The 27,904-nt window shown below is 38.8% G+C and overlaps 1 protein-coding gene across 1 annotated transcript in view; it reads left to right on the top strand.

The window, feature by feature from the left end:
- Window positions 1–1,572: 1,572 nt before the first annotated feature.
- Window positions 1,573–27,904, top strand: part of LOC124139561 (cAMP-dependent protein kinase catalytic subunit 3-like) — a 59,957-nt gene continuing 33,625 nt past the window's right edge. Inside the window, exon 1 of the mRNA XM_046506734.2 lies at window positions 1,573–1,945. Within this exon, the coding sequence (XP_046362690.1) occupies window positions 1,816–1,945 (130 nt within the window). The 5' untranslated portion in view covers window positions 1,573–1,815. The remainder of the gene's footprint in view (window positions 1,946–27,904) is intronic.

Raw genomic sequence — 27,904 nt, 5'->3', positions numbered from 1 at the left:
GAGCATCGATCCACGCAATTGGGAGACGATGACATGCATCAACCAAGTCAGCGAGCCTGACCACCCGGTCCTGTTAGTCGCCTCGTATGACAAGCATAGTCGTCTTTTACGGCAAGTATGGGTTGCTGAAGATTAAAATGTGTATTGGGAGGTCAAGGTCTTTGATGATTGAAAAATATATCAATTGAAAAAGAGCCCCGGTCAGATGGGAACCCGCGGAAAATCTAGACTTGTTTCATTTAGAGCTATAGCTTGAGAGGAAGGGCTTGGCGGAAGGGTATATAAGATGGTTCGGGGACTGTGAGACCGACTGTGACTACTTCCAATGAACAAGCTTGTAGAAAAGGGTCTAATTAGGTGCATTCTCGTTACCAGGCGGTGTCGGTCGTTCGATCTCTATCGACCATGGTTTGTCTGGTCCAGGCTCGACTTCGTCATTTCGTAGTTGTATACTAGTATATGAGTGACCACACGACACATTTCCCTCCCTCCTTACTACAGACATACAGACCTTATTTTGACTCGTGACATATTTGGCCTCTGGCCATGTACACAAGATACATTGGATGTTTGGCGTAAAGGTCATGCATTATAATGTCAATACATTATTGTTTGTACAGAATAAAGTACATAACTTTGTCGACGATGAGAAATTACTATTTAATTTAATTGTTGTTTCTTAAGATTCACAGACATTTGGCTAAATTTCTTTGACAACCAATATTATCAGATGTAAATAACTGGACAAATTTGAATTCTGATGGGTTTACATAATAATATTTCTGACGCACAAAGGCGCATAACTAGGCCGGAGTACAGATGCATTTGTCCATTCATTTCCACTGCGCATCTGAATGTCTACCAACCACACGTTTGTTGGAAACGCGAAACCACATAATCACAAAAGTGATATAAAACGTGTGTTCTCATTTGAGATTAAAACTGATATACACGGAAGCATACATTCTATTAACGAAACATAATATCTTTTTCCCCACGTGGCAATCTTCCCAACGTAACCCCCACTCATTAACAGGTTTGATAAATGCGTTTCAGAAATAAAAAAATAAATAAAAATAGGAAAATAAAAAATTCAATGAATCACGTTCAAAATCGGATTAAATTGTAAATCTTTCTTCTTAACAGGCGTTGTTGTTTTGGTTTTGTCTCATTGTTAATTACAGCCATCCGTATCAGGATCTTAACATCCGAAATAAACCACAGAATTCGTTAATGTAACAATTGTAAATATCTCCAATCTCCTACCCTCCGGGCGCAATCAAGCCTGCCAGTTTACCCGACTTGGACTTGGCTGGTTTCGTTATGGATATCAGGATTTCTTGTTACGATATCTTATCCAATACTATTAGTGGAAATACCTTCCAAGTTCTATAATGGGCGTCTATTGTGCAATTATCAATCTTGTAGATATTTATTGCTTTGCGTATAGCCCGATTTCGGATTATCGTTCAGCATGTAACCATTCCGGTTACCCCCCTTTGGCATACTAGTGAACCTCGAGGGAGGGCGTCTAACGTAGGCTATTCAGGCTACAATTCGTTCGAGCAGACGACGAAAGGCACAGGATTTACCTTCAAAACACGAGAGTTCGCAAACACAGTGATCTAACAGTAAGGAGTGTCAGAACTTTCTCGCTCAGCACTGACTGAACTTAGACGCTTTCAACGATGAAATCATCGTTCTACTATTGTTTATGACTTCGGATACAGCCATGACATAATTTAGCCTCGGTTTGGCTAATTTTGGACGAGTTGAAGTCAATTGAGTTAGCATCTTGCGTCGTTCCTCTCCAAAATGGCGTCTGCAAAAGTTGCTAATCTCAAGCGTCATGGGTCGTCTATGAAAAAAGACAGCCCCCTTGGCGAAAATGAAGATGACAAACCTGCACCGACATTGGAAGACTTGGATTTACTGAAAACTATAGGTAAGAAATGTTTGTGTTGATTATCAACAATATCGGTTGTTATGGAAACTTCTACAAAGTTTCTGTCAACCCCTTTCATATTGTCAAAGTCAAACACGACTTCCATTTGACTTACCATTCTCATTAAATACTATACATAGGGGTGTGTTTCTGTGGGGATTTAGACATCTTCGTAGAACTGTATATATTAAATTATTGTAAATAAACTAAATTCTGAGTGTCCCTTCGATTCTGTTTGAAGAGTTTACTGTTATTATGTAAGTTTGTATTTCCAATGAAAGTTTACCTGTGTTCATTTGGTTCTTTAAAAATAATTCATGAAGGACACTTAATAGTTTATGTAATTTGACATTCTCAAAGAATCTAAATCTTTCGCTAATATTATGTAGAAACTGGCAAACAGTTATTCATTACATAACTTCATACTTTGTAACTTTTTTCTAACATTGTTTTATCTTCATAATGATAATGTTTAACATTGTGTGTAGTTTGGAACATATTGACACATTTTATTCTTTGGTAACTGGTTCACAGTATGTATTCAACAGGTATATCACATATAAGCCTAGGTGATATAGAGTAAAGGGCTAGTGTCTCTCATTTACACTGATGGATCCCCCCAAAATGAAAACTTGATAAGATGAAATTAGAATAGTGACTAATCGGTGGTAATGTGTTTGATGCATGTTTGATTTCATGGATGCCAGATAAAAAAAAATATCATCCCACCTTATCTGTAATTTTGATTGTACATGTATTGCATGGAAGGTTAAAACACAGGACAGAGAAAAATGTTAATGAGATGTCTGTAATGCATTGAACTGATAAACCTCACATTACACCAACAGACCTTCCGGATTTCATTTTCACAGTCATACATTAAACATCAGTATCACTGAGTAGGTAGTGATATGAACAGGAAACAGCAATTTGTTTTAACAGCAATAATAATTCTCTTATTATTGATATATAACCTGAAGTTATGGCAACCGGTAACTCTAGTACATTGCATATAAGCAAAAACATCAGTTGGAAGATGAAATTAATACTTAACATGCTATAGTCAATTAGTGGGAGATTGTGTTACAGGCTGCTAATGTTATGCCTCTGTAGTTGTGCTCCGCAGTGTTTGGGGGATGGGGCACAAGCACAGGGTGCAGGGCTGTGTGGTAGAGAAGGGAACGTTATGTACACATCATACTTTCTTGTGTGCGTGACCCTCCATTTCTTAAAGCAGAGCAAGCTTCTTTCTTTCTCTGAGTCATGTGAAATGAAATAACTGTCCTTTGAGAGTATTGAATCTGTCCCATTTTAGTTTATCCATTTTGCAAGATTTTGTCACATATATATATATATATATATATATATATATATATATATATATAAAATAGAATGTTATAATGATACTTTTATAGGTGATTTTGTCAGATTGATGCTTAAGTATCTCATAATTATACATTATTAAAAAGATGACAGTACTCTTTGTGTAAGGTTCATGAAGAAAATAGAATCACAAGTAGGTAATTTAGATTTCTTATTTACACCAACTCAAATCATATTACATATAGTGACTACAGTTGTATATCTAGTCCTTGAATGTATAATGAACTTGTTTTTACTGAAAGATAACCATCATAACATGTGTGTTTCAGGTTACTGTTATCATGTTGTGTGGTTATTATAAGGAATTTCATTTCATGCCTTGTAAGAAACTGATTAATTGCTTTTATCTGTGTATTTTCACAGCAAGGTCCTTTTATCTTTAATACATCTGTGAGTAGTTAACAAGAAAGCTAACAAATAATGTATTAAATGCCAATGCAAATCTGTTAAGGGCATAAATGGCGCAGGAATTGACAGAAATGGATATGACATTCTATATCACTTATATCATGCTTATGTAATGACCATTTAATTTCACACCTAGTTGATACAAATATGATATACATCAATCTTTTCAACTTTGTACGAGTATGTATGAGATCACATATCTAGTGCATGGCCTCTCATATCAACCTTTGCTTGTGTAGGCTATATTGTATACAGGGCTTTTAGCAATCTGATAGCACCTTCATACATAATTCATGAAGCTATATTTAACATGTTTAGTGGAGTGAAAGTACACTGATGTTTCATGTCTTGAAAACCACAACATTACCATTGACCTCAATAAAAAATATGGAGTTTTTCCTGAGTGTATGTACCTGGCTCTTCAGGTGCCTTGTTCGTATGTGTCTACACAGCATTCAAACTTGCAGCCAGCCCAGAGATTAAATATTTAGAAATAACAATAGAAAAAGATATAGTTAGAAAAAGTTACTGTCCTGTTCAACAGGTGCTTGAACTGGGGGCTTGCTCAATTGCCAACAATGATTTACATTGTTATACAGGACACATGTTAAGTATGAAGTACATATACACAAGGCTAAACAGTACAGAAGAGTTGCAGTTTTGTGTGATGGATTAGAATTCACTGAATATCATATTTAGGGACTAAGTTAATAGTGGTGGTTATTGACCTGACTTCCGTGTTTCAATTTCTTGCAATAATGATTCAGATACTGGTAAGATGCAACAAACTGGTATTTTACAAACGTATGTATTTTGTATCTTTCTATCATTCATATTTCAAATTGTAGTATACCAGCGCACCTCAATAAATTGATGAATATTTTAATACATTACACTTGAGAAATAGTGTCTTGTAAAACCCTTGCTGCTGGATCATGGGTATAGTACAGAAAGGTATACCTTGTAGCTCTAGTTTCAGGACATGTGACTATTCTTTATACAAACAAGAAGAAGCCTAAGAAAGTGTTGAAGTTTGAATTAAGTAAAAAAGTAACATTTGTTTGGTAGGTTGTATGTATTATAACAGGTTCAAAAATTGATAAAAAGAGAATTTAATTTGTTTTTCAATAGTACCAGTACCAGTGTTGGTTAATATGACCTTTTCACATTCTACCCTATTTCAGTTTATGAAGCTAATAGTTATAGTGTTATGAAGACTTATTCCCAGAGCTTTTACAAACTTTAGAATTGCAGTTTTGTTTAATCATCGTGAATCTAATCCTCTGTCTCCCTCCTGTGGTGAAGCAGCTGGTGACAAGATCTGTTCCTGGCGCTGCTGTCAGGGAACATCACCAGGGTGATACAGCAATATACACCACGGTGATATAGCAATATACACCACAGCTTCTCAAATGTCTATACCACTAGCTTCACACAATACACTTTTTGAGGGAATATTGAAAATAATTAACCAAAGCTGACAGGGAAGAAAAGCCATAACACATAGTCATTAACTAGAGCTAGATTTTGTCAGAATTATCAGAGCTATCAGGGAGGAAAAGCCATAACACATAGTCATTAATTAGAGTTAGATTTTGTCAGAATTATCAGAGCTATCAGGGTAGAAAAGCCATAACACATAGTCATTAATTAGAGCTAGATTTTGTCAGAATTATCAGAGCTGACAGGGAGGAAAAGCCATAACACATGGTCATTAACTAGAGCTAGATTTTGTCAGAATTATCAGAACTATCAGGGAGGAAAAGTCATAACACATAGTCATTAACTAGAGCTAGATTTTGTCAGAATTATCAGAGCTATCAGGGAGGAAAAGCCATAACACATAGTCATTAACTAGAGCTAGATTTTGTCAGAATTATCAGAGCTATCAGGGAGGAAAAGTCATAACACATAGTCATTAACTAGAGCTAGATTTTGTCAGAATTATCAGAGCTATCAGGGAGGAAAAGCCATAACACATAGTCATTAACTAGAGCTAGATTTTGTCAGAATTATCAGAACTATCAGGGAGGAAAAGCCATAACACATAGTCATTAACTAGAGCTAGATTTTGTCAGAATTATCAGAGCTATCAGGGAGGAAAAGCCATAACACATAGTCATTAACTAGAGCTAGATTTTGTCAGAATTATCAGAGCTATCAGGGAGGAAAAGCCATAACACATAGTCATTAACTAGAGCTAGATTTTGTCAGAATTATCAGAGCTATCAGGGAGGAAAAGCCATAACACATTGTCATTTCACACAAAACCTTTAGATGGAAAATTAAAGAATAATTAACCAGAGCTAGATTTTGTCAGAATTATCTATCAGAGCTAACAGGGAGTAGAGATGAAACAATAGAACACATTGTGGTTTTCAAGTATAAAGGACAAAATCAAAACTTAGTTTGATTCTCAGGAATTTACTGAAATCAAATGTCTTTATCAATGGTTGTACTTCTTTCATACTCTCTCAGCATATTTTTAGAGGAAAATGAGAATTTGCATTGATCTTATTTTCTAAATTTGTTGTGTTTGTGTAGTTAACACATTATGATGGTGGTGAGGTGAAATGGGGTTTAACGTTGCGTCCAAGATTATTGCACTTATATACCGACGTGCATGCTCATTAACACATATAGGTGTTGAAGATGATTGGTGGTTCTTGAAGTTTTCTGCTATATGTTTTAGGATCCAAAATTGCTCAGAATGGTCATTTGCTTTTTTCAGGGTTAGTCCCCTTGGCAATAGGAATCATTGTATATATGTTATATCAAATCCCCAGTTGGTGGTAAATATAAAAGATATATCACATCCCCACATCACATACCTCCTGCTGACAATGAGTTAAAAAAGCTTGTGGAACACTTGTATTCTCAATAGGCTCTAGATGATAGAGAGCTAAGAAACTGGGCCTCATTTAACCCATAACGAGGGTTAGTTTAATAAGTACAGCCAGACACTGACATTCTCCCCAGAGCCTCTGCAGGACATGATGGAAGACAGTCTGAAACCATGGCGATGTATGCCTCTGTTCACCCCCTAACTAGGGTTAGTTTAAACAATATGGGTTGTGTACTACCTGTGCAGGTAACCCCTGGTTTGTGTAATAACATGACACTGTTGCTGTAATGTCTTCATTGAAGGGAGGCCCTGGGTTAGCATTATAAACACTGAACAGCCTGGTGAAACAAGACAGGGATTGATCATCAAACAGGCTGATTCTGTGTCAGCACGCTCCCTCCTCTTTACCAAGGGATATCTAGGCCACAACAAATAAATACTCGTCTTTGAATGGCACTTAGAAGTGATACACATGAGGAAGAGAATTTATTGATGTCAACTTCTCTATAATGAAGAACATGTTTCCTGCTACCAATATCCAATCAGTGACAATTTAAGTCCTGGCTTCCATTTGTCCATTGCTAATCACCTATCAGCACCAATTAGGCCAGGCTTTTTTATATTTTTAGGAATGCAGATTTTTCAGCCCAAAGTCCAGGGTTGGAGGACAGAAAAAAAAAGAAAAAAAGCCAGATGCCTTTTTGTTAATGCAGAATGCCTCTGGCATACTTTATGAACATATTCTGTGCTCAAAGACAGCCATTTGTGACAATATAGCCCCTTGTAACAATAACAATTCTACCACTTACAACAGGGACAGTTGTCAAGGGAGGCTATTCATGTTTGGCTTCGAGATCAACAAAGATCGATTATGTATCTCTTTACTAGTTTACAACGGTAAATTCTTATGTTTTTTATTAAAAGGTGATCATAACAAATAAAATAACTAACTACGTGGATATCGGCGGGGAAAAAAATGGAAATCTGATTTTTATTTTTTTTACATTTTCTAAATAAATTAGAATCGGCGGGTCCGTAATCCAAAAAATATAAAACGCCTGGCCTAATCTGTTTGCTTCCCTTTTAAGTTTCCACCTTTGTTATCTTATTACTTTTGTTGTCTTTACATTTATATGTTCTCTGCTTCATAGCATTTATTCACCTAATGAAGGAGTAAGTACACACTCCGAAACATTGTGTTCCTCATAATAAAGAAGTTGACATCCATAAATTCTCTTCTTTAAATAAATATTGTTTGTTGGATAATCTTTGCTTGTGATCATGGGGACTTCTTATGATTGATATAATCAATGATTTATGTTACTCAGCATTGATGCATTTACTGAAATTTTGTGTTTGAAGTCTCAGAGTGTGAATACTTATGAGTCATGTGATCCATTTCCTTGGACACCTCTGAAAATCAGGGTTTGAATTGGTTTTCAAATTCTTGTTGTAAGAGATGACTAATGGCATTGGGTGGTCCGGCTCGCTGACTTTGTTGATGCATGTCATTATATCCCAACTTTGTATATCGATGCTCATGATGTCAATCGCAGGATGATCTGATGCATGTCATCATATCCCAATTGTGTATATCGATGCTCATGATGTCAATCACTGGATGGTCTGGTCCAGACATGATTATTTACTGACCGCCACCGTATGTCTTGAACATTGGTGAGTGCGGCGTTAAACAACAAACAAACAAACATTACCTTGGAAACTAATTGGCCAGGTAACAGAAACACTTGACCTGGGACTCCGATATGCAGTTGAACCTTGATAGTCCAGGGCCCCGTTCCACAAAGTGATCTTAGCGATAAGGTGATTGTAACTCAAGTCTAGATAAGTGGATAGTACTGGACGACAGTCTCTTAGAGGGAAAACTTGTTCTTATTATCTATATAATCTAGAAATTATGATTTAAAGTAATAATTATTCGTTAAGAGACTTGTGCAAGTCTGCCCTGACAGTACTGTTTGGAATATATGTATGCTTTTATGTCTGTATGATTCGTTAAAGCCATGTCACCAGGAATGACAAGGGTAGAATAGGTCTTCAGCAACCCATGCTTGCTTTAAAAGGCGACTATGCTTGTCGTAAGAGGCAACCAACGGGTTTGGGTGGTCAGGCTCACTGACTTGGTTGATTCATGTCATCGATCCCAACTGCGTGGATAGATGTTCATGATATTGTAGCAGGGCGTGGAGTCATCCCACAGATGACATCCTTACCTTGTCAGCTTGCTGATGGGGTTAACCTCTTTGGTCATGTGGACAAGGCGTCCAACCTCTGATCCGAAGGTTCGTGGTTCGAAATCCATCACAGGACTCGGAAATTTTATGGCCGTTACATTGGCGCCCAACGTGGGGCTGAGCACACTCATATTAAATTTGAGCAAAATAAGCCTCAGTACCCTACTATGCGGCCCGGGAGGTGCCTTCTGTTGACGGGGGAGTATGTAGCAGGGCGAGGAGTCATCCCACAGATGACATCCTTACCTTGTCACATTGCTGATGGGGTTAACCTCTTTGGTCATGTGGACAAGGCGTCCGACCTCTGTTCAGAAGATCCGTAGTTTGAATCCCATCACGGGACTCGGAAATTTCATGGCCGCTACAATATCAATCACTAGATTGTCTGGTCCAGACTCGATTATTTACAGACCGCCGTCATATAGCTGGAATATTGCTGAGTGTGGAGTCAAACAACAAACAAACAAATATCTTGGCTCCTTATTCAGGGCTCAATGACCCAGGTTCCATTTTTAGGTGAAGCCAAATAAGAAACATTGTGTTACAGTAAAATGCCCATAAGATATATAGGGGATATTATATGAGTGTTCATGTCATACTATGTTTATGACACAAGTGTCTAAAATCTGGTATAACGAAATTTAGGCACAAGTGTCATAAGCATTGTATGACATAAACAAGAATATAATGTTCTAATTATAATGCAAGCAGCAGTCTACATACAGAGACGAATTTAGAAGTTTTTTTGCACCTATCACCACCCTGTCCTAGAAAACAACAATTTGTCGAATGACGTCAACGATCTTCAGCTATGATGTCGTTTCTAGTGTGACGTCATTCCGACCTCACGTCACAATAAGATTTGAATGACGTCGACAATGACGTCCAGATGACGGAAACAATACACTGTTGTCTCATGACGTAATATGACCCTGGTATGTTTGCCCTCGTGGGTAATAAAGGACAGTAGGTGGATATAAATATATATTTACTTTTTATAACTGCTACTTACAGGTATGATATAACAGCTGCAACTGAAAAATTGAGCTGTCGTTTTACGAGAAACACAAGTTAGTTTTTGGCCTAAACATTGATGTATTGCCAGCCGGACATTGACAATGGCACTGTATCAAAAGTTGGATTAATCGTTACACCCTACCATGTGTACACCTGGGGTATTCAGCCATGTGACGCAACCAGGAACGAGTCATGGTACATAAGTATTTGTCAGTTGGGTTAATCTCTGTTGATCGTCACGATATGGCTGAAATACTGCCGATGTGACATTAAATCTTAACTCACTCACTAATCTCTGTTGACAACCATCATGTTTTAGTGTACCAGTAATAATTTTCACAAGTTCATTTTTTAAATTAAATTTCATTCATATATGGCATGTAGGCTGCGAAACTCCTACTAAAAAAAATTATTCCATAAATAACCTGAAGTTATGAGTTCAGATTTAAGACCATCCCTGTGTACAGATATACCTCTAAAAGTGTTCTGACAGATTTTAACTCAGGAAAATTATTTCTTCAACAAGAATCTGCTAAATGATGAATTTTAATATCCCCTGAGTGTATATATGCTGTAATAGCTAACTGATGAATACTTATGTACCGTATATGCTATAACAGCTAACCTCCTTACTGATGAATATTATTGACCCATGGGTGTATATATGATATTACAGCTTCTTGACTTCATCACCTATAGCTTCTCACATCATGTTGATGTACTTTTTTGTTTTAAACAGACTCTACAAATATCATCTTTTCAAGACATTCTTTCATGATTCAACTTCAAAACACAGCTTCTCTCATCTTTTAGAACTTCAAAAAGGAACGAGTAAGGCGTTTTTCTGAAAGATTTCCATTCAAATGAAAGAATAGTTCAACTTTGTTTACCCACCAGGAAACAAGGAAACGGGGGGGCCTTTTATATTCAACCTCTTGGCAAAAAGATGTCTTAGAAGTTACAGATAAAATATCAAAACAACTTTGAAACTTTACGGTTTGATTTACTTTTTGTCTGAACACAGTCATGACTGTCTGGATAACAGACTAACTGTTTTGAGTGAAAACCACTACTACAAATTTCCCAGCCATAAAATGTGGGGGAAGTGCATTTCTCCATGTGTGAAAGAATCCATGTGTGCTGTGTCCCAGCTCCTGGGTGCGAGGAGGCCGCCTGTGGTAGATGGGGAAAGCAGGCTGATGCGCTGTTGTAGGCTCTTCACGTCTACAATCACAGGTGGAAGGCGGTTCACTGCCCTGTTGATGGCCCTGAGCATGTTAAGGGAGCTTGTCAAGTGAAGTGGGTTACACCATGAAAGCTTTGAGAGACACAGATATGGTTGCCTCATGGTTGGAGTAACTTTTGTACCAGTGTATGATATATGATATGAGGAAGTTAGCACTCACATGACACAGTGAATTGAAAATGGACAATTTAATTATCAGATTTTCATCCCTGCCCACCTTACTCCCAATACTCTGCATCATAGCCGTGTATTGTTACTGAGTACCTACAGAGGAAGGAACTCGCTACGTGTGTTTCCATTTTTCTTTACTTGATGAAATGCACCATTTACAATGTCCTACAAAATAATCATTCTTCATGTGAATCACATATGTCAACAGGTAATGTACAAACATGCCAGAAACTGTGCGTGCGTGCGTGCGTGCGTGCGTGCGTGCGTGCGTGTGACGTTTACATATTATATCTGTATTTTCATTGGATGAAAAAGGGTCACATGACCTTCCTTAAAACATGGTATTGCCCTGAGCGGTCAAAAGTGTTATTGCCCTGTGTGATTAAGCCAGTGGACTCAAAGGAGAGAAATATTTTCAGCCTATCAGAGAGTGCATAATGCAAAGCTTGTTGTGCATCAACTACTGTGACTTTCCTTAATATCTGAATCAATTATGGTTGAATTTTGAAATCTTATTGTTTTCTTAATTATGTAATAAAACAATTATAGACCATAATTTGAGCAACATCATGTTTTACGGACCCTGACCTTTGGTCCCTAAAACTTGATATTCCCCTCATGAATGGTCAATAATTGATAATTATTTATTCCTCCTACATCATATTTATGAAAAATTTAAACACAAAATATTAGGTATTATGAATATTAATTTCCCCCAACAAGTGCCACGCAAATTTACAATTGTTGAAGAGGAAAACACTGGTATATCGTTCCTGACTTCCAAAATCACTAACAGCATTGTAAGGACAAGAAGTACAGCAAAGGGAATGGTTTATGATGCTGGAAATATAGAAATGGAACCAAATAATTCATGCAAAAATATTTATAAACAGCTTTATTTTTAGTCTTGGCTTGAGATAACAAACTAGAGAAAATATGTATGTGTTCTGTCAATTTGACCTGGGAAATTGAGTATCGTAGATTCCATATTTTAAAATGGATTTGTAACAGTCATAGAGCTTAGATGATCATACCTCCCATCTTTTAGCATAGACTTAAGACAGTCGAAGCACTAAGATGGTCGTAACTCCCAAAGTTTAACATGGACTTACGACAGTCGTAGCGCTTAGATAGTCGTAACTCCCATAGTTAAGCATGGACTTACGACAGAATAGCACTAAGATGGTTGTATCTCCAAAAGTTTAACATGGACTTACGACAGTCGTAGCGCTAAGATGACTTTGAGGGCAAGGCCCTGGTTGTTTTGGAAGTGTTTACATATTTGTATATCAACAAAGAAAACTGGATATCTGTACCTCTTGATTAAAACCTCATTCTGCAATCAGGGATTTACTTCCCATCAAGATTTATTTCCAAGGTTGTGGCTTCTATATTTGCACCACTTGATTTTATATGTTATGACAAAATTACTTACCTTTAATCTCAAGTTGATTGCCCAATCATATTTGCAGTGAATTCCTGTCTATGTTTGTGGTACGTTTACAGCAACTTGATTAGTGAATCAAAAGCTACTAAAAATAAGTCCTTTAATGTAGACCAGTAATAATTCATCTTCCGGGCAGCTATGAGGAACAGTTGGAGGTGAAGTGATTTAGATGGTTATCTTATGATCCAGCAAATGTCTTAGGGTTGTTTATGTTTAAACTGACTGCTCATTCAATCTGATCTTGTAAGATACCGTAAGTTTGATTTGGGGGGGGGGGCGGTTGAGCCTTATATTATTATGAAACTGGTGGTAAGGATTCTGAATGGGAAGAAGTATAAATGTTTAGATGATTAAACTTCTATCAGCATTTGAAATTTTGGCCCACAACTCTTCATGACTAAGTTTGCTTGGATCTTTACTCATGGATCTGAACCTTTGCTCCAGGTTTTTCTTCTTATGCCTCCACATATGGCTGGAATACTGGTACAAATAACATAACATCCTACTCACTTTCATACTCAGCGCAGCATTAGAAAGTGGCACTAGTCCTATAGTCCTTGCCAAACATACTAGTAGTTAAGTTACCCGTGAAGAGGCGACTATGCTTGCCGGAAAAAGGTGACTGTCAGTACCAGACCCGTTAAGATCTGGGTAAGGATAGTACTTCAGCAACCCCTGCTTGCTGTAAAAGGCGACTATGTTTGTGGTAAGAGGCGACTAATGGGATCAGGTGGTCAGGCACGTCACCGTATCCCAATTGCGTGCATAAATGCTAATGTTGTCAATCACTGGATTGCCTGGTCCAGACTTGATTATTACAGGCCGCTGTCACTTAGTTGGAATATTTCTGAGTACAGCGTTAAACAGCAAACAAGCAATAGTTAAGGTTTCATAAGGACTTGTAGAAATTTGACCTTTTTAAGGGTTTTGCTGTATGTTATCATTATCAGGACTAGTGGATAGAAATGTTAGTTTCTATTGCTGCAGAGGGGTTAATTTCCACTGCTACTTGTGTGTCTGTTGGTCACAAAAGAAAGGGATCAAATTACTTCCCCCCCAGACAATTTGTCTCTCGACCAATAGGCACTGCAGAGCAATCAGTTTGTGAACTGCACTTTTATTGCCCATCCATATATTACATTTATAACTAGATTGGACCCTTTGTACCTTTATATTTATATCACTATCAAAAGTATTATTTAAATTTGAGGGACAAATAGGATGATATTCAGATAGACATAAATCTTGTTTGGGCATAAAAGTCTTACACTCTCTACATTTTCTAAGTTGAAGGGTTTTAGTAGGCTATAATTGAAATATGCAGTAAGTAATACAATAATTAGAGCCTTGATTAGATCATTATGTATGCAATATAAAATGTTAATCCATATGTCTTTGATTATGTTTCATTACATGTGTTGTTGATTACTTTCTGCTCATTAGGCAATGTTAGGTATAATTGCAACCGTGTGATACTTATAATGAAGGTGTCATGTATTTCTCTTATACCACAGTGTATTGCTCAAGGGGCACATTGTGGAACAAAGTAACTTTTGATTTTGTAGTGTGAGTTATAGACTGATGCCTGTGTAGTGATGCTTCAGCCCATATGGGATATAGATAGGTGTACTAACCAGTTACCATGCTAATAGTCCAATTCACTTCACATTCATATTAAACCGGCAGCTAATATCTGAAGTATTATGTGTAGACTGATGTCCCTGTAAATAATACTTTGACCACAGTACTGCGACTTCAGTCACCGCTCAGAAGCCCAAGTCCAGAAAATTCAATTCGGGCTTGTACATGTTGTAACTCTGCTAAAAATAATCCACATAATAACACTAAACTCTGAAAGTGGTTCTAAGAGCCAAGTTCAGGCTGGTAAACTCATAGTTTTGGGCACAGACTGTCCAAATAACAATTTCACAGCCAAATTAATATACTACTCAACATTTGAAAGGGACTTTTAGATCCTTACGAAACTCCCAACAATTAAGGGGCATGTGTATTCACTGATATGTTAGTTATTTACCAATTAGGATGAAAATGCATCACTTCTGAGCATGGCAGTGTTAAATATTGCATCATCTCCACAGAATCAGTCATATTCCCTCCCCACCAGGACATTCAGAGTATCCCTTTCAGTAGTTGAGTACCAGTAGTCAGGGTGTGCGGTATTGTCAGTATATCGGTAAATTGGGGTTCACTCTTTCCGCAATATGTATCACAATATCATTTCGTAATGCACGATATTTCTGGTGATTCTGATATCGATTCTTTTCATGTGTTTTATGTTAATCACTTGCCAAATACCCGGAGTGTACATCCTGATTATGTATCCGTGCGTATTTATTGAATGAGTAAACATTATGGTGTACCAGCATTTTGTGTTGTTCCATTCATGATCTTCATTTCCTACACTGGTGTTTCAAATTGCTTCTGAATTAAAAATTTAGAATTATACATAAAATCATGATCTGTATCGCAATACGGCCTTGTGCATCATAAAATATTGTGATGCACGTTATCGCTATATGGTTGAAATATTGCCGATGCAAGGTTAATTTTAACTCGCTGATAAACTTTAAACCAGTAGTATATAATTCACTACATAATGAAGATTTTACTGTATATTTTCTCTCTGTAAGTCAGGAAACATGAGAGTAAGAGACATTATTTAAAGATCAAATCTGTATTTTTAAAACCTTTGAAATCATTCTGGTCTATCATACAACTGTCGTACTTATCTGCTAATCAATGTTCAAAATTAAGTGGTCCTTATGGTAACCCTAATGTGACAAAATAAAAATTAAAGGTGTCCACAGATTAAATACTATTGCAGCCAACACAAGAACCCAGGACCCCTTAATTTGTTAATTGAGTTTTGTCCAAATGTTAGGAAAGTAAAGAGACTCAAGTTATTATTAATGACACCTTTCCAAGGCAGATGTATTGTAATTATCGACAGATGATATTCACATGAAACAAAGGCTTGGTATGATTTTGTGACTTTGTGTATGGTTTATTTTTCAAGTTTTGTAGTGAGGCAGGAGGGTTGAAAATCCAATGATTAATTCATTGTAGCCTCACAAGTCTCTGGTCTTCCCACTTATCAACATACATATCCAAGCTGGCACACGAACGTGTGGCTTACTTCAGAGGATATACCCATGACTGAAGATCCATCTAACGCTACAGCTACTGTTAACAGACCAAGGAATAAATATCCCTGGAGTGCCAAGGATGAGTGCAAGCACAGTGACTTCATCACACAACAAGGGCGCCCCACACTGACTCTCTGCTATTGTTACACGATGATAACGGATCGGCCATGTGATCTTGTCAAAAATACATAAACCATCCGACTGCGGTTACCTTGTTCTAAGAACACAGGACCCAATGACATACCACAAGAAGTGATGCTCCATTAAAATGTTAACCTGATTGCCACCCAGCAGCCTATCAAGTTTGTCGCTCATTACCAGATGACAGCATGTCTGGTTGCTATGGCAACAGGCAGATGTCCAGAATATTGTTCGGCACCACTGGTTAATAGAGTCAACTGGTGTCCTGAGTAAGACCTGGAGAATGCTATAGTGGCTCATTGTCAACATATTCTTGGCTCTTTCTGTCATACTTAATGTTTTTGCAATGTTCTACATAGTCATGCCATTGGCGCTGACACATATATCATCCCTGTGAGAATGAGTAAGAGGAGAGTGAGACAAGAATAGGTGAATGACAAAGTAGACACAATTTGTTGATAACAACTTCTTTGGTTACTGTAAAGGCGAGATTTTGGTATAGATCCTTATACTGTTGTCAAGCAAGGCTGAATGATGAACATAGTACAGAATATATGTAGTAGGTGGAGGATTAACAGTAGATTACTGACAGTAACAACAATTGCATACATGAGGGGGATTAACATGAGTAGGTTAAGTGAGTGAGTGAGTGAGTGAGTATGGTTTTACGCCGCTTTTAGCAATATTCCAGCAATATCACGTCGGGGGACACCAGAAATGGGCTTCACACATTGTACCCATGTCGGGAATCGAACCTGGGTCTTCGGCGTGACGAGTGAACGCTTTAACAACTAGGCTACCCGACCGCCCCGAGTAGGTTAAGTAATGACAACAGCAGGATAATACTGTAACTACATGATGGACAGAACACATGACGGGGAAATCAAAAAGTCGAACAGCCAATTAAACAGGGACAGTATACACAGTGGGGTGCCCCACCTACATATACTCATCCTGTTTAATTGGCTTCCTGTCTTACTGATGTACTCAACATGTGTTCTCTGTCCATGTTGTTACAGGCTTGATCATGCTATCTATCACTGGTTTGTCTGGTCCAGACTTGATCATGCTATCAACTGCTGGTTTGTCTGGTCCAGACTTGATCATGCTATCCATCACTGGTTTGTCTGGTCCAGACTTGGTCATGCTATCCATCACTGGTTTGTCTGGTCCAGACTTGATCATGCTATCTATCACTGGTTTGTCTGGTCCAGACTTGATCATGCTATCTATCACTGGTTTGTCTGGTCCAGACTTGATCATGCTATCCATCACTGGTTTGTCTGGTCCAGACTTGATCATGCTATCTATCACTGGTTTGTCTGGTCCAGACTTGATCATGCTATCCATCACTGGTTTGTCTGGTCCAGACTTGATCATGCTATCTATCACTTGTTTGTCTGGTCCAGACTTGATCATGCTATCTATCACTTGTTTGTCTGGTCCAGACTTGATCATGCTATCTATCACTTGTTTGTCTGGTCCAGACTTGATCATGCTATCTATCACTTGTTTGTCTGGTCCAGACTTGATCATGCTATCAACTGCTGGTTTGTCTGGTCCAGACTTGATCATGCATCCACTGCTAGTATTCCTGTCCAAGACTTAAATATCACTGTGGAAGTGATACAAACATTAAAACAAGCCAAATAATGGCGTCGTGAAGAAATTTTAAACCATATAATTTGAGTCTTGACTGTACATGATGGAAGGTTACCATCACTGAAACTTATGAAAGTATGCTGAAAGTATGTGTTTCCTATAAAGTTTCCATATCGTCAGATCTCATTTCTTGGGTCCCATGTTCCGTTACCACCTAACAGTACCAACTGGGCTAGGAGTGTTTGCAAGTGGTGTACAAAGGCCTTTCACCAGAGTCTACAGCATATTTGGGGTACTGAAGAACATACGATGCGCTTTAACTCCTGACTTTCTCTCGCCGGAGTGGAGGCATCTCTGCGTGGGGGAGTGGGTACATGTGTGCAGCATGGTCTGTGGCAAGCTCCAGGCAGATGGACATTGAATGGGTGTGTAATGAACCACAGATCCGATGGGGGGAGGGGTGGTGGTGGTAGTACCTGCTTGTGGGGTCAGACTCCTGTCGGTATCCGTTGTTGAGATTTGGGGTATCTTCTTGTGGAGTCAGACTCCTGTCCATATTCCTAGTTGGGATTTTGGGTAACTTCTTTTGGGGTCAGACTCCTGTCCATATTCCTTGTTGGGATTTTGGGTATCTTCTTGTGGGGTCAGACTCCTGTTCATATTCCTTGTTGGGATTTTGGGTATCTTCTTGTGGGGTCAGACTCCTGTCCATATTCCTTGTTGGGATTTTGGGTATCTTCTTGTGGGGTCAGACTCCTGTTCATATTCCTTGTTGGGATTTTGGGTATCTTCTTGTGGGGTCAGACTCCTGTCCATATTCCTTGTTGGGATTTTAGGTATCGTCTTGTCAGGTGAGACTCTTGCGACACTATGAGTAGTTTAGATAAATGAACATGACAAACCCTTGACACAAAATATCAAGAAAATATTAGATGGTATGTATTGCAAAACTTAATTTGTCCCCTCTTGTTTGGTGAATATCTCAATGGGCAAGGCTGATAGGTTGTTTCTATTAACCAATTTGTGATTCACGTGCATGACTGCTTAATTTGGCTTGATTCAATAGTATTATTCAACCAGATCTAGAAATATGTTTTGTGTTAGGCAGTAGCTGCAGTAGTTGTCAGACTGGGTTTTTGCAAAACTTAACATTACCTGTTTGAAAATGGCTATAGAATGGGTATAGAACGTAATAAGCACCCGGCTCTTAGTAAATAAGTGCCCATGGCGATATTTGCTAATATATTGGCAAGTGAACAATCCCAATTAGCACCCCTTACGATTGATCAATGTACATAAGACCTAAATTTATTTGTGTATAATACGCACTCGTGTGTTATATGCACCCTTAATTATGGGCAATTAAATTCTGGAAAAATATATCTGTCATATTTAAACATTTCGGGCTGTAAGCATAAACCACGAAATTATTTATTTTTTTACCCAAATAATATTCTAATAAGAGCCCCCTATTTCTAATTCTGTGAGCGCCCTGGGTGCTTATTATGTAGAATACAGAATGTGAAGTTAGTACAGTGTTTTGTGAATACTTCATGCTGTATGCTTAATGTTGGTGATGCTTGCATCAGTGAGCAATGATGTAAGGAAATACAGGTACGAAAGCCATGGTAATGGCTATTTTTTATGTTTTCATGCATACTTGACGCCAACATGTGTTAAGTACTCTGATAATGGGGAATTTGTTTGTGTATTTTATTCAGGTACATAGCTTATCTGGAGCTCTGCCGCTGTACGAATGTCATGACATGTTGAATGGGGATAAACACAATTCACTCACTCGCTCAGGAAACATACATTTTCAGGAAGCACGCAAATTGTGAGGTGGCATTTCCAAAAGTTATGAGAACTACTTTCAAACAATTTGACATACATACGCTCATGGGTGAAACCACTGGGGCCTCTGAGACCTGTAGGGCATCCATGTTAAACTATATTAAGCTGATATGCCATGATATACCTGAAACATTTGGTCATGACTCACTTACTCGCTTACTCGCTGTTCTATAACCAAGCTTACCTCTAATATACTTGCCCAAAAGGAACCACTACATGGTTTGATAACAAATACTCACTCACTAACTCACTCAAACACTCACTCACTCGCAGGGCTTCACACACACACACAAACACACACACACACACACACGCTCCACTCCACTCCACTCCACTCCACTCCACCCCGCTCCGCTCCACTCAACCCAATCATCCCACTCCACTCCACTCCACTCAACCCAATCAATCCACTCCACTCCACTCCACTCCACTCCACTCCACTCCACTCATCCCACCCCACCCCACCCCACTCATCCCACTCCACTCCACTCCACTCCACTCCACTCATCCCACCCCACCCCACCCCACCCCACCCAACCCCACTCATCCCACTCCACTCCACTCCGCTCCGCTCCTCTCCACTCCACTCCGCTCCACTCCACTCCACTCCACCCCACCCCACCCCACCCCACCCCACCCCACTCATCCCACTCCTTTCTACTCCGCTCCGCTCCTCTCCACTCCACTCCACTCCACTCCACTCCACTCCACTCCACTCCACTCAAACAAGCTCCATTCACACGCTTCACTCAATACGCACATGTTAAACCCCATTTCACCTCACCTCTCAGCAAGACTTAATTTTGAGGTTATTTTCATGTGCAAAACATCACATGACTGATTAAAGGTTATATAAAACAGGGTTATAAAACAGGTTATATATCAGCATTCTGTGCCTGATTGTTTACTGTTCCTGATAGCCAGTTGCTTTGCAACACTGTTCAAGAGAAATAGGGAACTTTGTTTCAGTATCCAGTTATCCATGGAGCATGTCTGTACTGGGACCTATTCCGATAACCACACCATCTCCTGAAGCAAAATATATAAAATCCCTCATGCCATAGCGATAATGCCATGGAAACAGATCTTTTATCACATGTTTGTTCTGTTGTCATGGTACTTTGACATTGTGCATGAGTGTATCTGTACATGCATGTTGTGACCTTCAGAGTCAAGAAGAAAGTTCAAGGCTGGGTAGCTAATAATAGGACAATTAGCAATTCGAAACTGCATGTTATAGCATCATAAAGCTTGGTTGATGATATCAACTAGAAATAAGAAACAATTACTTGTCAAAGTTTTTCACTTGTCAAATGCTATGTTTATCAATATTTTTTCTCTCCCTTCATTGTTCATAAAAAGAAGTACCTGTTACATAAAATGGGCTTCCGCCCAGGGTAGCAGGAAGCCCATGACATACATCACAACTTGTCAGTACATGTTTATCAATATTAAGCATGGTGATGTAATTAACTGCTGTGATTTTTTTTTATCTAAAATGTTCATAAGTGTCATTGTTCTAAACATAGAGTAAACCTGTAAAAGCACAATATTACACCCCAGAAGTGTTAATTTTGTCTTTTACTCATAGGTGTGAAACTGCCATATTCTCATATTCCCCAATGAATGAATCTCATATTTCCCACATCTGTTAGAAATAAGCTTCTCATTTCCCCCATCAGTGTTGAATACATTCTCATTTCTGCTGAACCGGTATAGTAACTCTGGTATTCAGAGGTAAAACCTGCTGAGATGAGCACTGATGAGCTGTCGAGAGGAGTGTAAAAGGTCAGGTGGGCCATGGTATAACTGACTACAAGAATCTATAAATAGTCTCCAGGCTTGTTAGAAGCATATATCTACACGTGCGAGGCCAGATTTAGACTTTTGTGTCTTCTCTGTGCCTAAAATTGATGCTACTAATTATATCTCCACTGGTTTTATGCAGATGTCTGTTCCATGTGCGGCTGCCAGGTTTCTGCTGCATCGTGGCACTGACTGACAGGTGCTTGGCGATACGGACTATATCAACATATGAAGGGTTAAAAGGTTTAGCATATCTTTACATTAAATATATGTTATTTTCCTTACAGAAACAAGATAGACACATTTATTGCTTTGCTGTCATGACTTTCATCAAGTCTATTTGTTTGAAGTAGGAAATTACATATGGTTCGAGTCAGTGACCTTGGGTTTTCATAAGTCAGTGAGTACGCAGACATAAGGAGTAGTTTTATTTGAACACAAGTGCTGTTGCAAGTAAATTTAAAATCCTGCCTACCATGTAATCATAGTTTGCGATGAGGATAAAATGACTTAACCATACACTGATTAACAGTTTCTCATTTGTAGACATTTGTGGATGTAATGTTCATTGAACTTTTGGTCAGTTAAGAGTAGGGACGAGAGTTATGTCCCTTGAAAAATTGCCATGCGGTCAGATTGCGAGCTGCAAATAACAGAGCTGTGTGCATTGCGGGAGATCGATGTGTTTGAACTGTTTCCATGTGAAATGCTGACCCTGGGGGGCTTCATGATGTTATACGTACATGTGGCTTGGATGATAGAACTTGAGCATGTCCGAGCCTGCCAGGGCGATGAGATCTGATAGAATAACCATTGTTTTCAACTTTTTTCTTCCTTGGTTTTCGTTCGTCGTGCAACAGTTACTTGGCAACAACAACACATAGGGGTTGCAGCTATTGGGGACATTTAGTGATTGCAACAGTAGTGTGATATTATACATGCCCTTCCTAATTATGTGCATATATTCAATATAATGTCAGTGCCTAACAAATCTGTCATTTCTTGTGTTTTGTTTTTTTTCAATCTGAAAATGTTCAAAACTTAGAAAGTCCCTTTCAACCTTCTGGCAAGAAAGCAAACTTTGTTCAACTGATGGATGTTTCAGACCTAGTCTTCACTATGAAACTGGCAAAGTTCTCTGATACGACTGTTGTACAATTGATTTTTAGCTCACCTGCACGAAAGGCAAGTGGGCTTTTATGTCATGGCCTGTTTTTCCACCATGCAGTGTGTGCCGTCTGTAAACATTGTTGTCTCTGAAACCACTGCACCTATGAATCTGAAACTTTGCAGACATGTTCCCTCCAGTGATCATGTTGATGTCACCAAAACTTGCACGTGAAGGACCCGTGAAGATTCAGGGTAGAATAGGTCTTCAGGAACCCATGCTTGCCGTAAGAGGCGACTATGCTTGTCGTAAGAGGCGATTAACGGGATCGGGTGGTCAGGCTCGCTGACTTAGTTGATGCATGTCATCTTATCCCAATTGCGTGGATCGATGTTCATGATTGCAATTACTGGATTGCCTGGTCCAGACTCGATTATGTACAGACCGCTGCCATACAGCTGGAATATTGCTGAGTGCGGCGTTAAACAACAAACAAAAACAAATGGACGTGAAGGTGAGCTACATTGCCATCACACGTCTCTTGTTCAACTATTGCAAGATTTGGACTGAACCCAATACTGACCCCATCAATAATAGTCACAATTGTCAGAATCACAGGAAAAGACTTGTAGCTTTGGGTACTATCTGAAAAGGGGTAGAAATAGACTTCAAAATTGTATTTTGCACAAGTGTAAATTTACTTTACTGTTGTGTATTGTTTGAAATAACTTCATGATTTCATGGTTTTAGCTTTCAGATCTTCCCAACTTAATTTGAGTTTGTTTTATTGCCAGCACAAACTAGATGACCTGACAGGGATCTCCTTTGATATGATTGGGTTGTTTCAGTAGTCTTTCACATATACTGCTCAAAAGATGTTAGAGATCACTCAGTTGTTTCTATATAAATTCTGCCATGACAGATTATCTATGGTAATATGGAACAATCGGGTGTTCTTTCAGTTCGTTTGAATAGTATATTATGGATAGTGTTATTGGTGAGTGAAACCAATCAAATATACTTTGTATCAAGATCCAATAAATATGCAAATGAGGTTACCTAATAGGAACTACTTTTGAACCCCATGCATAATTCATTGTCTGAATGCTCGATAAATTACCTGTAGTGACTGACATTTCCAATAAGTTTATATTGGGGTTTTCCATTGTGTGGGTGATTATCATAGCTGCAAACTATTTAGCAGTGTAGCATATCAATGGGCGGGTTCACTCAAACAGTTTCTGAAGCTACTGTATTGAGAGAAATTATATCTTAAACATCATTTACTTTAGGAATGAAATTTGATAAAGAGATTATTGGGTGGATATTGTAAATATAATACAATTTTAATACAATTTTTAATCCTAATATATGATATCTACATAACAGAGTCACTCACCTAATTTTTTGTACAGTTCTACTTTTTAAGAAACGTAAATCATGGCAACATATTTGTCGCTCTGCAGAATGTAACAGATGCTGACGCAAGCTATCGGTGTACGCAAACCATATTTTGTTTCTGGTGGGTCATATTGAAGGTGTGAACCCGTCACTCAGGACAAGTTTCTTTAGTCGTATTCAACACCTGTAGGTATCATTTAAATTGATAGCATGCTCCCCAGTGGAAATATATCCTTACATCAGCGTCACTCAGCATTGTTTTTGTATATATTTGAGACATTTCCCCAGGTCGTTCAAGCATGTAAATGTGATTTCTTAACAAAGACTTGAATTTATATCTAGATTATACCGTAATCCACACAGACGTCAACGTGACTAAACATTATTTACATCTGAAAGAAACCTGCTTTCAGTTCAATGTATTAAGAATGTCAAGGTTACTTTTAACAAAGACTTGTGTTTGTACCTGGACACAATCCACAGTAGGACTAAGTTCAAGTGTTCAGCTGATATGAGAATTGCTAGGGCTGATAATTATGTTCCTAGTACTGTATGTAAAAAAAATGATATCACCATATCACACCCAAATTATCAAGAATGATGTCAAGCAGTAAACACACTTTTGATAGCTCTCTTGTATTTTCGGGACAGTCGGGTAGGCTAGTGGTTAAAGCGTTCGCTCGTCACGCCGAAGACCCGGGTTTGATTCCTGACATGGGTACAATGTGTGAGGCCCATTTCTGGTGTCCCCCCGCTGTTATATTGCTGGAATATTGCTAAAGGCGGTGTAAAACCATACTCACTCACTCACTCACTCTTGTATTTTCACTGGAATACACAAATCTTTACCTTTAAAGATTACAAAATTTAACAACCACTACGGTTTTAGACAAAATATGCTGAAGAGCCTAGTGTACATTCTTGATGGCCTGGACCTTACCTATGCAGAATTGATTGCAGTATCATTTGCAAAATCAAGATGAGTAAAGTTATTACAAACAACCTGGTGTAAGTTTAGATGAGTTAAGTTGTTACAAGAGCCCCGGTGTAAGTCCAGGTGAGTTAAGCTATTACTAGAGCCCTGGTGTAAGTCTTGGTGAGTTAAGTTATTACAAGAGCCCTGGTTTAAGTTTAGATGAGTTAAGTTATTACAAGAGCCCTGGTGTAAGTTTAGATGAGTTAAGTTATTACAAGAGCCCTGATGTAAGTCTAGATGAGTTAAGTTATTACAAGAGCCCTGGTGTAAGTTTAGATGAGTTAAGTTATTACAAGAGCCCTGGTGTAAGTTTAGATGAGTTAAGTTATTACAAGAGCCCTGGTGTAAGTTTAGATGAGTTAAGTTATTACAAGAGCCCCGGTGTAAGTTTAGATGAGTTAAGTTATTACAAGAGCCCCGGTGTAAGTCTAGTTGAGTTAAGTTGTTACAAGAGCCCTGGTGTAAGTCTAGATGAGTTAAGTTATTACAAGAGCCCTGGTGTAAGTCTAGATGAGTTAAGCTATTACAAGAGCCCCGGTGTAAGTCTGGTTGAGTTAAGTTGTTACAAGAGCCCCGGTGTAAGTCTAGTTGAGTTAAGTTGTTACAAGAGCCCCGGTGTAAGTCTAGATGAGTTAAGTTGTTACAAGAGCCCCGGTGTAAGTCTAGATGAGTTAAGTTATTACAAGAGCCCTGGTGTAAGTCTAGATGAGTTAAGCTATTACAAGAGCCCCGGTGTAAGTCTAGTTGAGTTAAGTTGTTACAAGAGCCCCGGTGTAAGTCTAGTTGAGTTAAGTTGTTACAAGAGCCCCGGTGTAAGTCTAGATGAGTTAAGTTGTTACAAGAGCCCCGGTGTAAGTCTAGATGAGTTAAGTTGTTACAAGAGCCCTGGTGTAAGTCTAGATGAGTTAAGTTATTACAAGAGCCCTGGTGTAAGTCTAGATGAGTTAAGCTATTACAAGAGCCCCGGTGTAAGTCTAGATGAGTTAAGTTGTTACAAGAGCCCCAGTGTAAGTCTAGATGAGTTAAGTTATTACAAGAGCCCCGGTGTAAGTCTAGATGAGTTAAGTTATTACAAGAGCCCCGGTGTAAGTCTAGATGAGTTAAGCTATTACAAGAGCCCCGGTGTAAGTCTAGATGAGTTAAGCTATTACAAGAGCCCCGGTGTGAGTCTAGTTGAGTTAGGTTGTTACAAGAGCCCCGGTGTAAGTCTAGATGAGTTAAGTTATTACAAGAGCCCTGGTGTTAGTCTAGATGAGTTAAGCTATTACAAGAGCCCCGGTGTAAGTCTAGTTGAGTTAAGTTGTTACAAGAGCCCCAGTGTAAGTCTAGATGAGTTAAGTTGTTACAAGAGTCCCGGTGTAAGTGTAGTTGAGTTAAGCTATTACAAGAGCCCCGGTGTGAGTCTAGTTGAGTTAGGTTGTTACAAGAGCCCCGGTGTAAGTCTAGATGAGTTAAGTTATTACAAGAGCCCTGGTGTAAGTCTAGATGAGTTAAGCTATTACAAGAGCCCCGGTGTAAGTCTAGTTGAGTTAAGTTGTTACAAGAGCCCCAGTGTAAGTCTAGATGAGTTAAGTTGTTACAAGAGCCCCGGTGTAAGTCTAGTTGAGTTAAGTTGTTACAAGAGCCCCGGTGTAAGTCTAGATGAGTTAAGTTGTTACAAGAGCCCCGGTGTAAGTCTAGATGAGTTAAGTTGTTACAAGAGCCCCGGTGTAAGTCTAGATGAGTTAAGTTGTTACAAGAGCCCCGGAGTAAGTCTAGATGAGTTAAGTTGTTACAAGAGCCCCGGTGTAAGTCTAGATGAGTTAAGTTGTTACAAGAGCCCCGGTGTAAGTCTAGTTGAGTTAAGCTATTATAAGAGCCCCGGTGTAAGTCTAGTTGAGTACAGCTGGGGCTCCTGGAGAAGCGTGGGTCTCCACAGCTGATGGTCCTGCTTCAACCCTGACACACTTTTCCAGAGAGGAGATCACTGTCTATAGATGGACAGGTGTTTGGAGTATTTATTGCATCCTTTTACACTTTTGTCAGAATCGGAAACCTTGAGTGTTTTTTTTTTAGTGTGAACACTGAAGTAGGAAGCCAAAACCAGACAGTGCATGTGTTTGGGTGTATTTTTAGAAGCAGCTGTTGTGGTTTTGTGAAAAGGATATCAATCTGTTAATCATGCTATTGTCAGTCTTCTTTCAGTTCAATTTTCGCACCTTGAAAGCTGGAATACAGACCATCATGTCTGAAGGCCAGTTGTGTGGGGCTGGGACGGGTAACTCGGGTACTTGGGTACTCGGGTACTCGGGTCGGGTGGGTACTGAGTAGGACCCAGGTACCCACATGACTACCTGTGGTTAATCATGTGATATTTTGTTTAATGACAAAAAGTATCTAGAACTCTATGGTTACACTATAACTGACTATTGTTTGCATTCCTTCTGACTTTATATGTTTGAATAAAAATAAAACTTCAGTCAACTTCAGTTTTGGCATGACCAGATGCATGTCCAGGGCTACAGTCAAACTATTCCCAGTTGGACAATTGGACCTATCTCTTGAGACCTACAGCTGGTACCTGGGTAGGGTTGGGTAATAGGGGGGTGGGTACCCGGGTAGTAAATTTGGCCCTAGAGTTGTGATTGTGGAATGTGATCATTATGCACCACAGGCTCACATAATACAGTCCGTATTGCTAATATGCAACCCTGAAGAGGTTAAAGACCTTACAGTTAATGCATAGCAATATGAAAGAATCAGGTGTTCTTTAACTTGTTTTGAGTAGTATGTATATTTGCTGTATGAAAACAATTACTTGTCAAATAATATATGTTCATTTACTAACCTTTTTGTGGATGTATTGTGCATATAAGGATTAGTGAGTGAGTGAGTATGGTTTTATGCCGCTTTTAGCAATATTCCAGCAATATCACAGCGGGGGACACCAGAAATGGGCTTCACACATTTTACCCACGTCGGGAATCGAACCTGGGTCTTCGGCGTGACGAGTGAACGCTTTAACCACTAGGCTACCCGACCGCCTGCATATGAGGATTAACAGAGAGTTGAATTTTTTGCTAAAAAATTCTGTATACTAGCCGAAACAGAATGTTACAAAACTTGGGCTTTGACAAATGTAGCTGAAGTCAT

Source organism: Haliotis rufescens, unplaced genomic scaffold (assembly GCF_023055435.1).
Source record: "Haliotis rufescens isolate VD_foot unplaced genomic scaffold, xgHalRufe1.0.p SCAF_9, whole genome shotgun sequence".
In the NCBI taxonomy this organism is placed as follows: domain Eukaryota; kingdom Metazoa; phylum Mollusca; class Gastropoda; order Lepetellida; family Haliotidae; genus Haliotis; species Haliotis rufescens.
The sequence above is the reverse complement of the archived record's forward strand: the minus strand, read 5'-3'. Positions and strand labels throughout refer to the sequence as shown.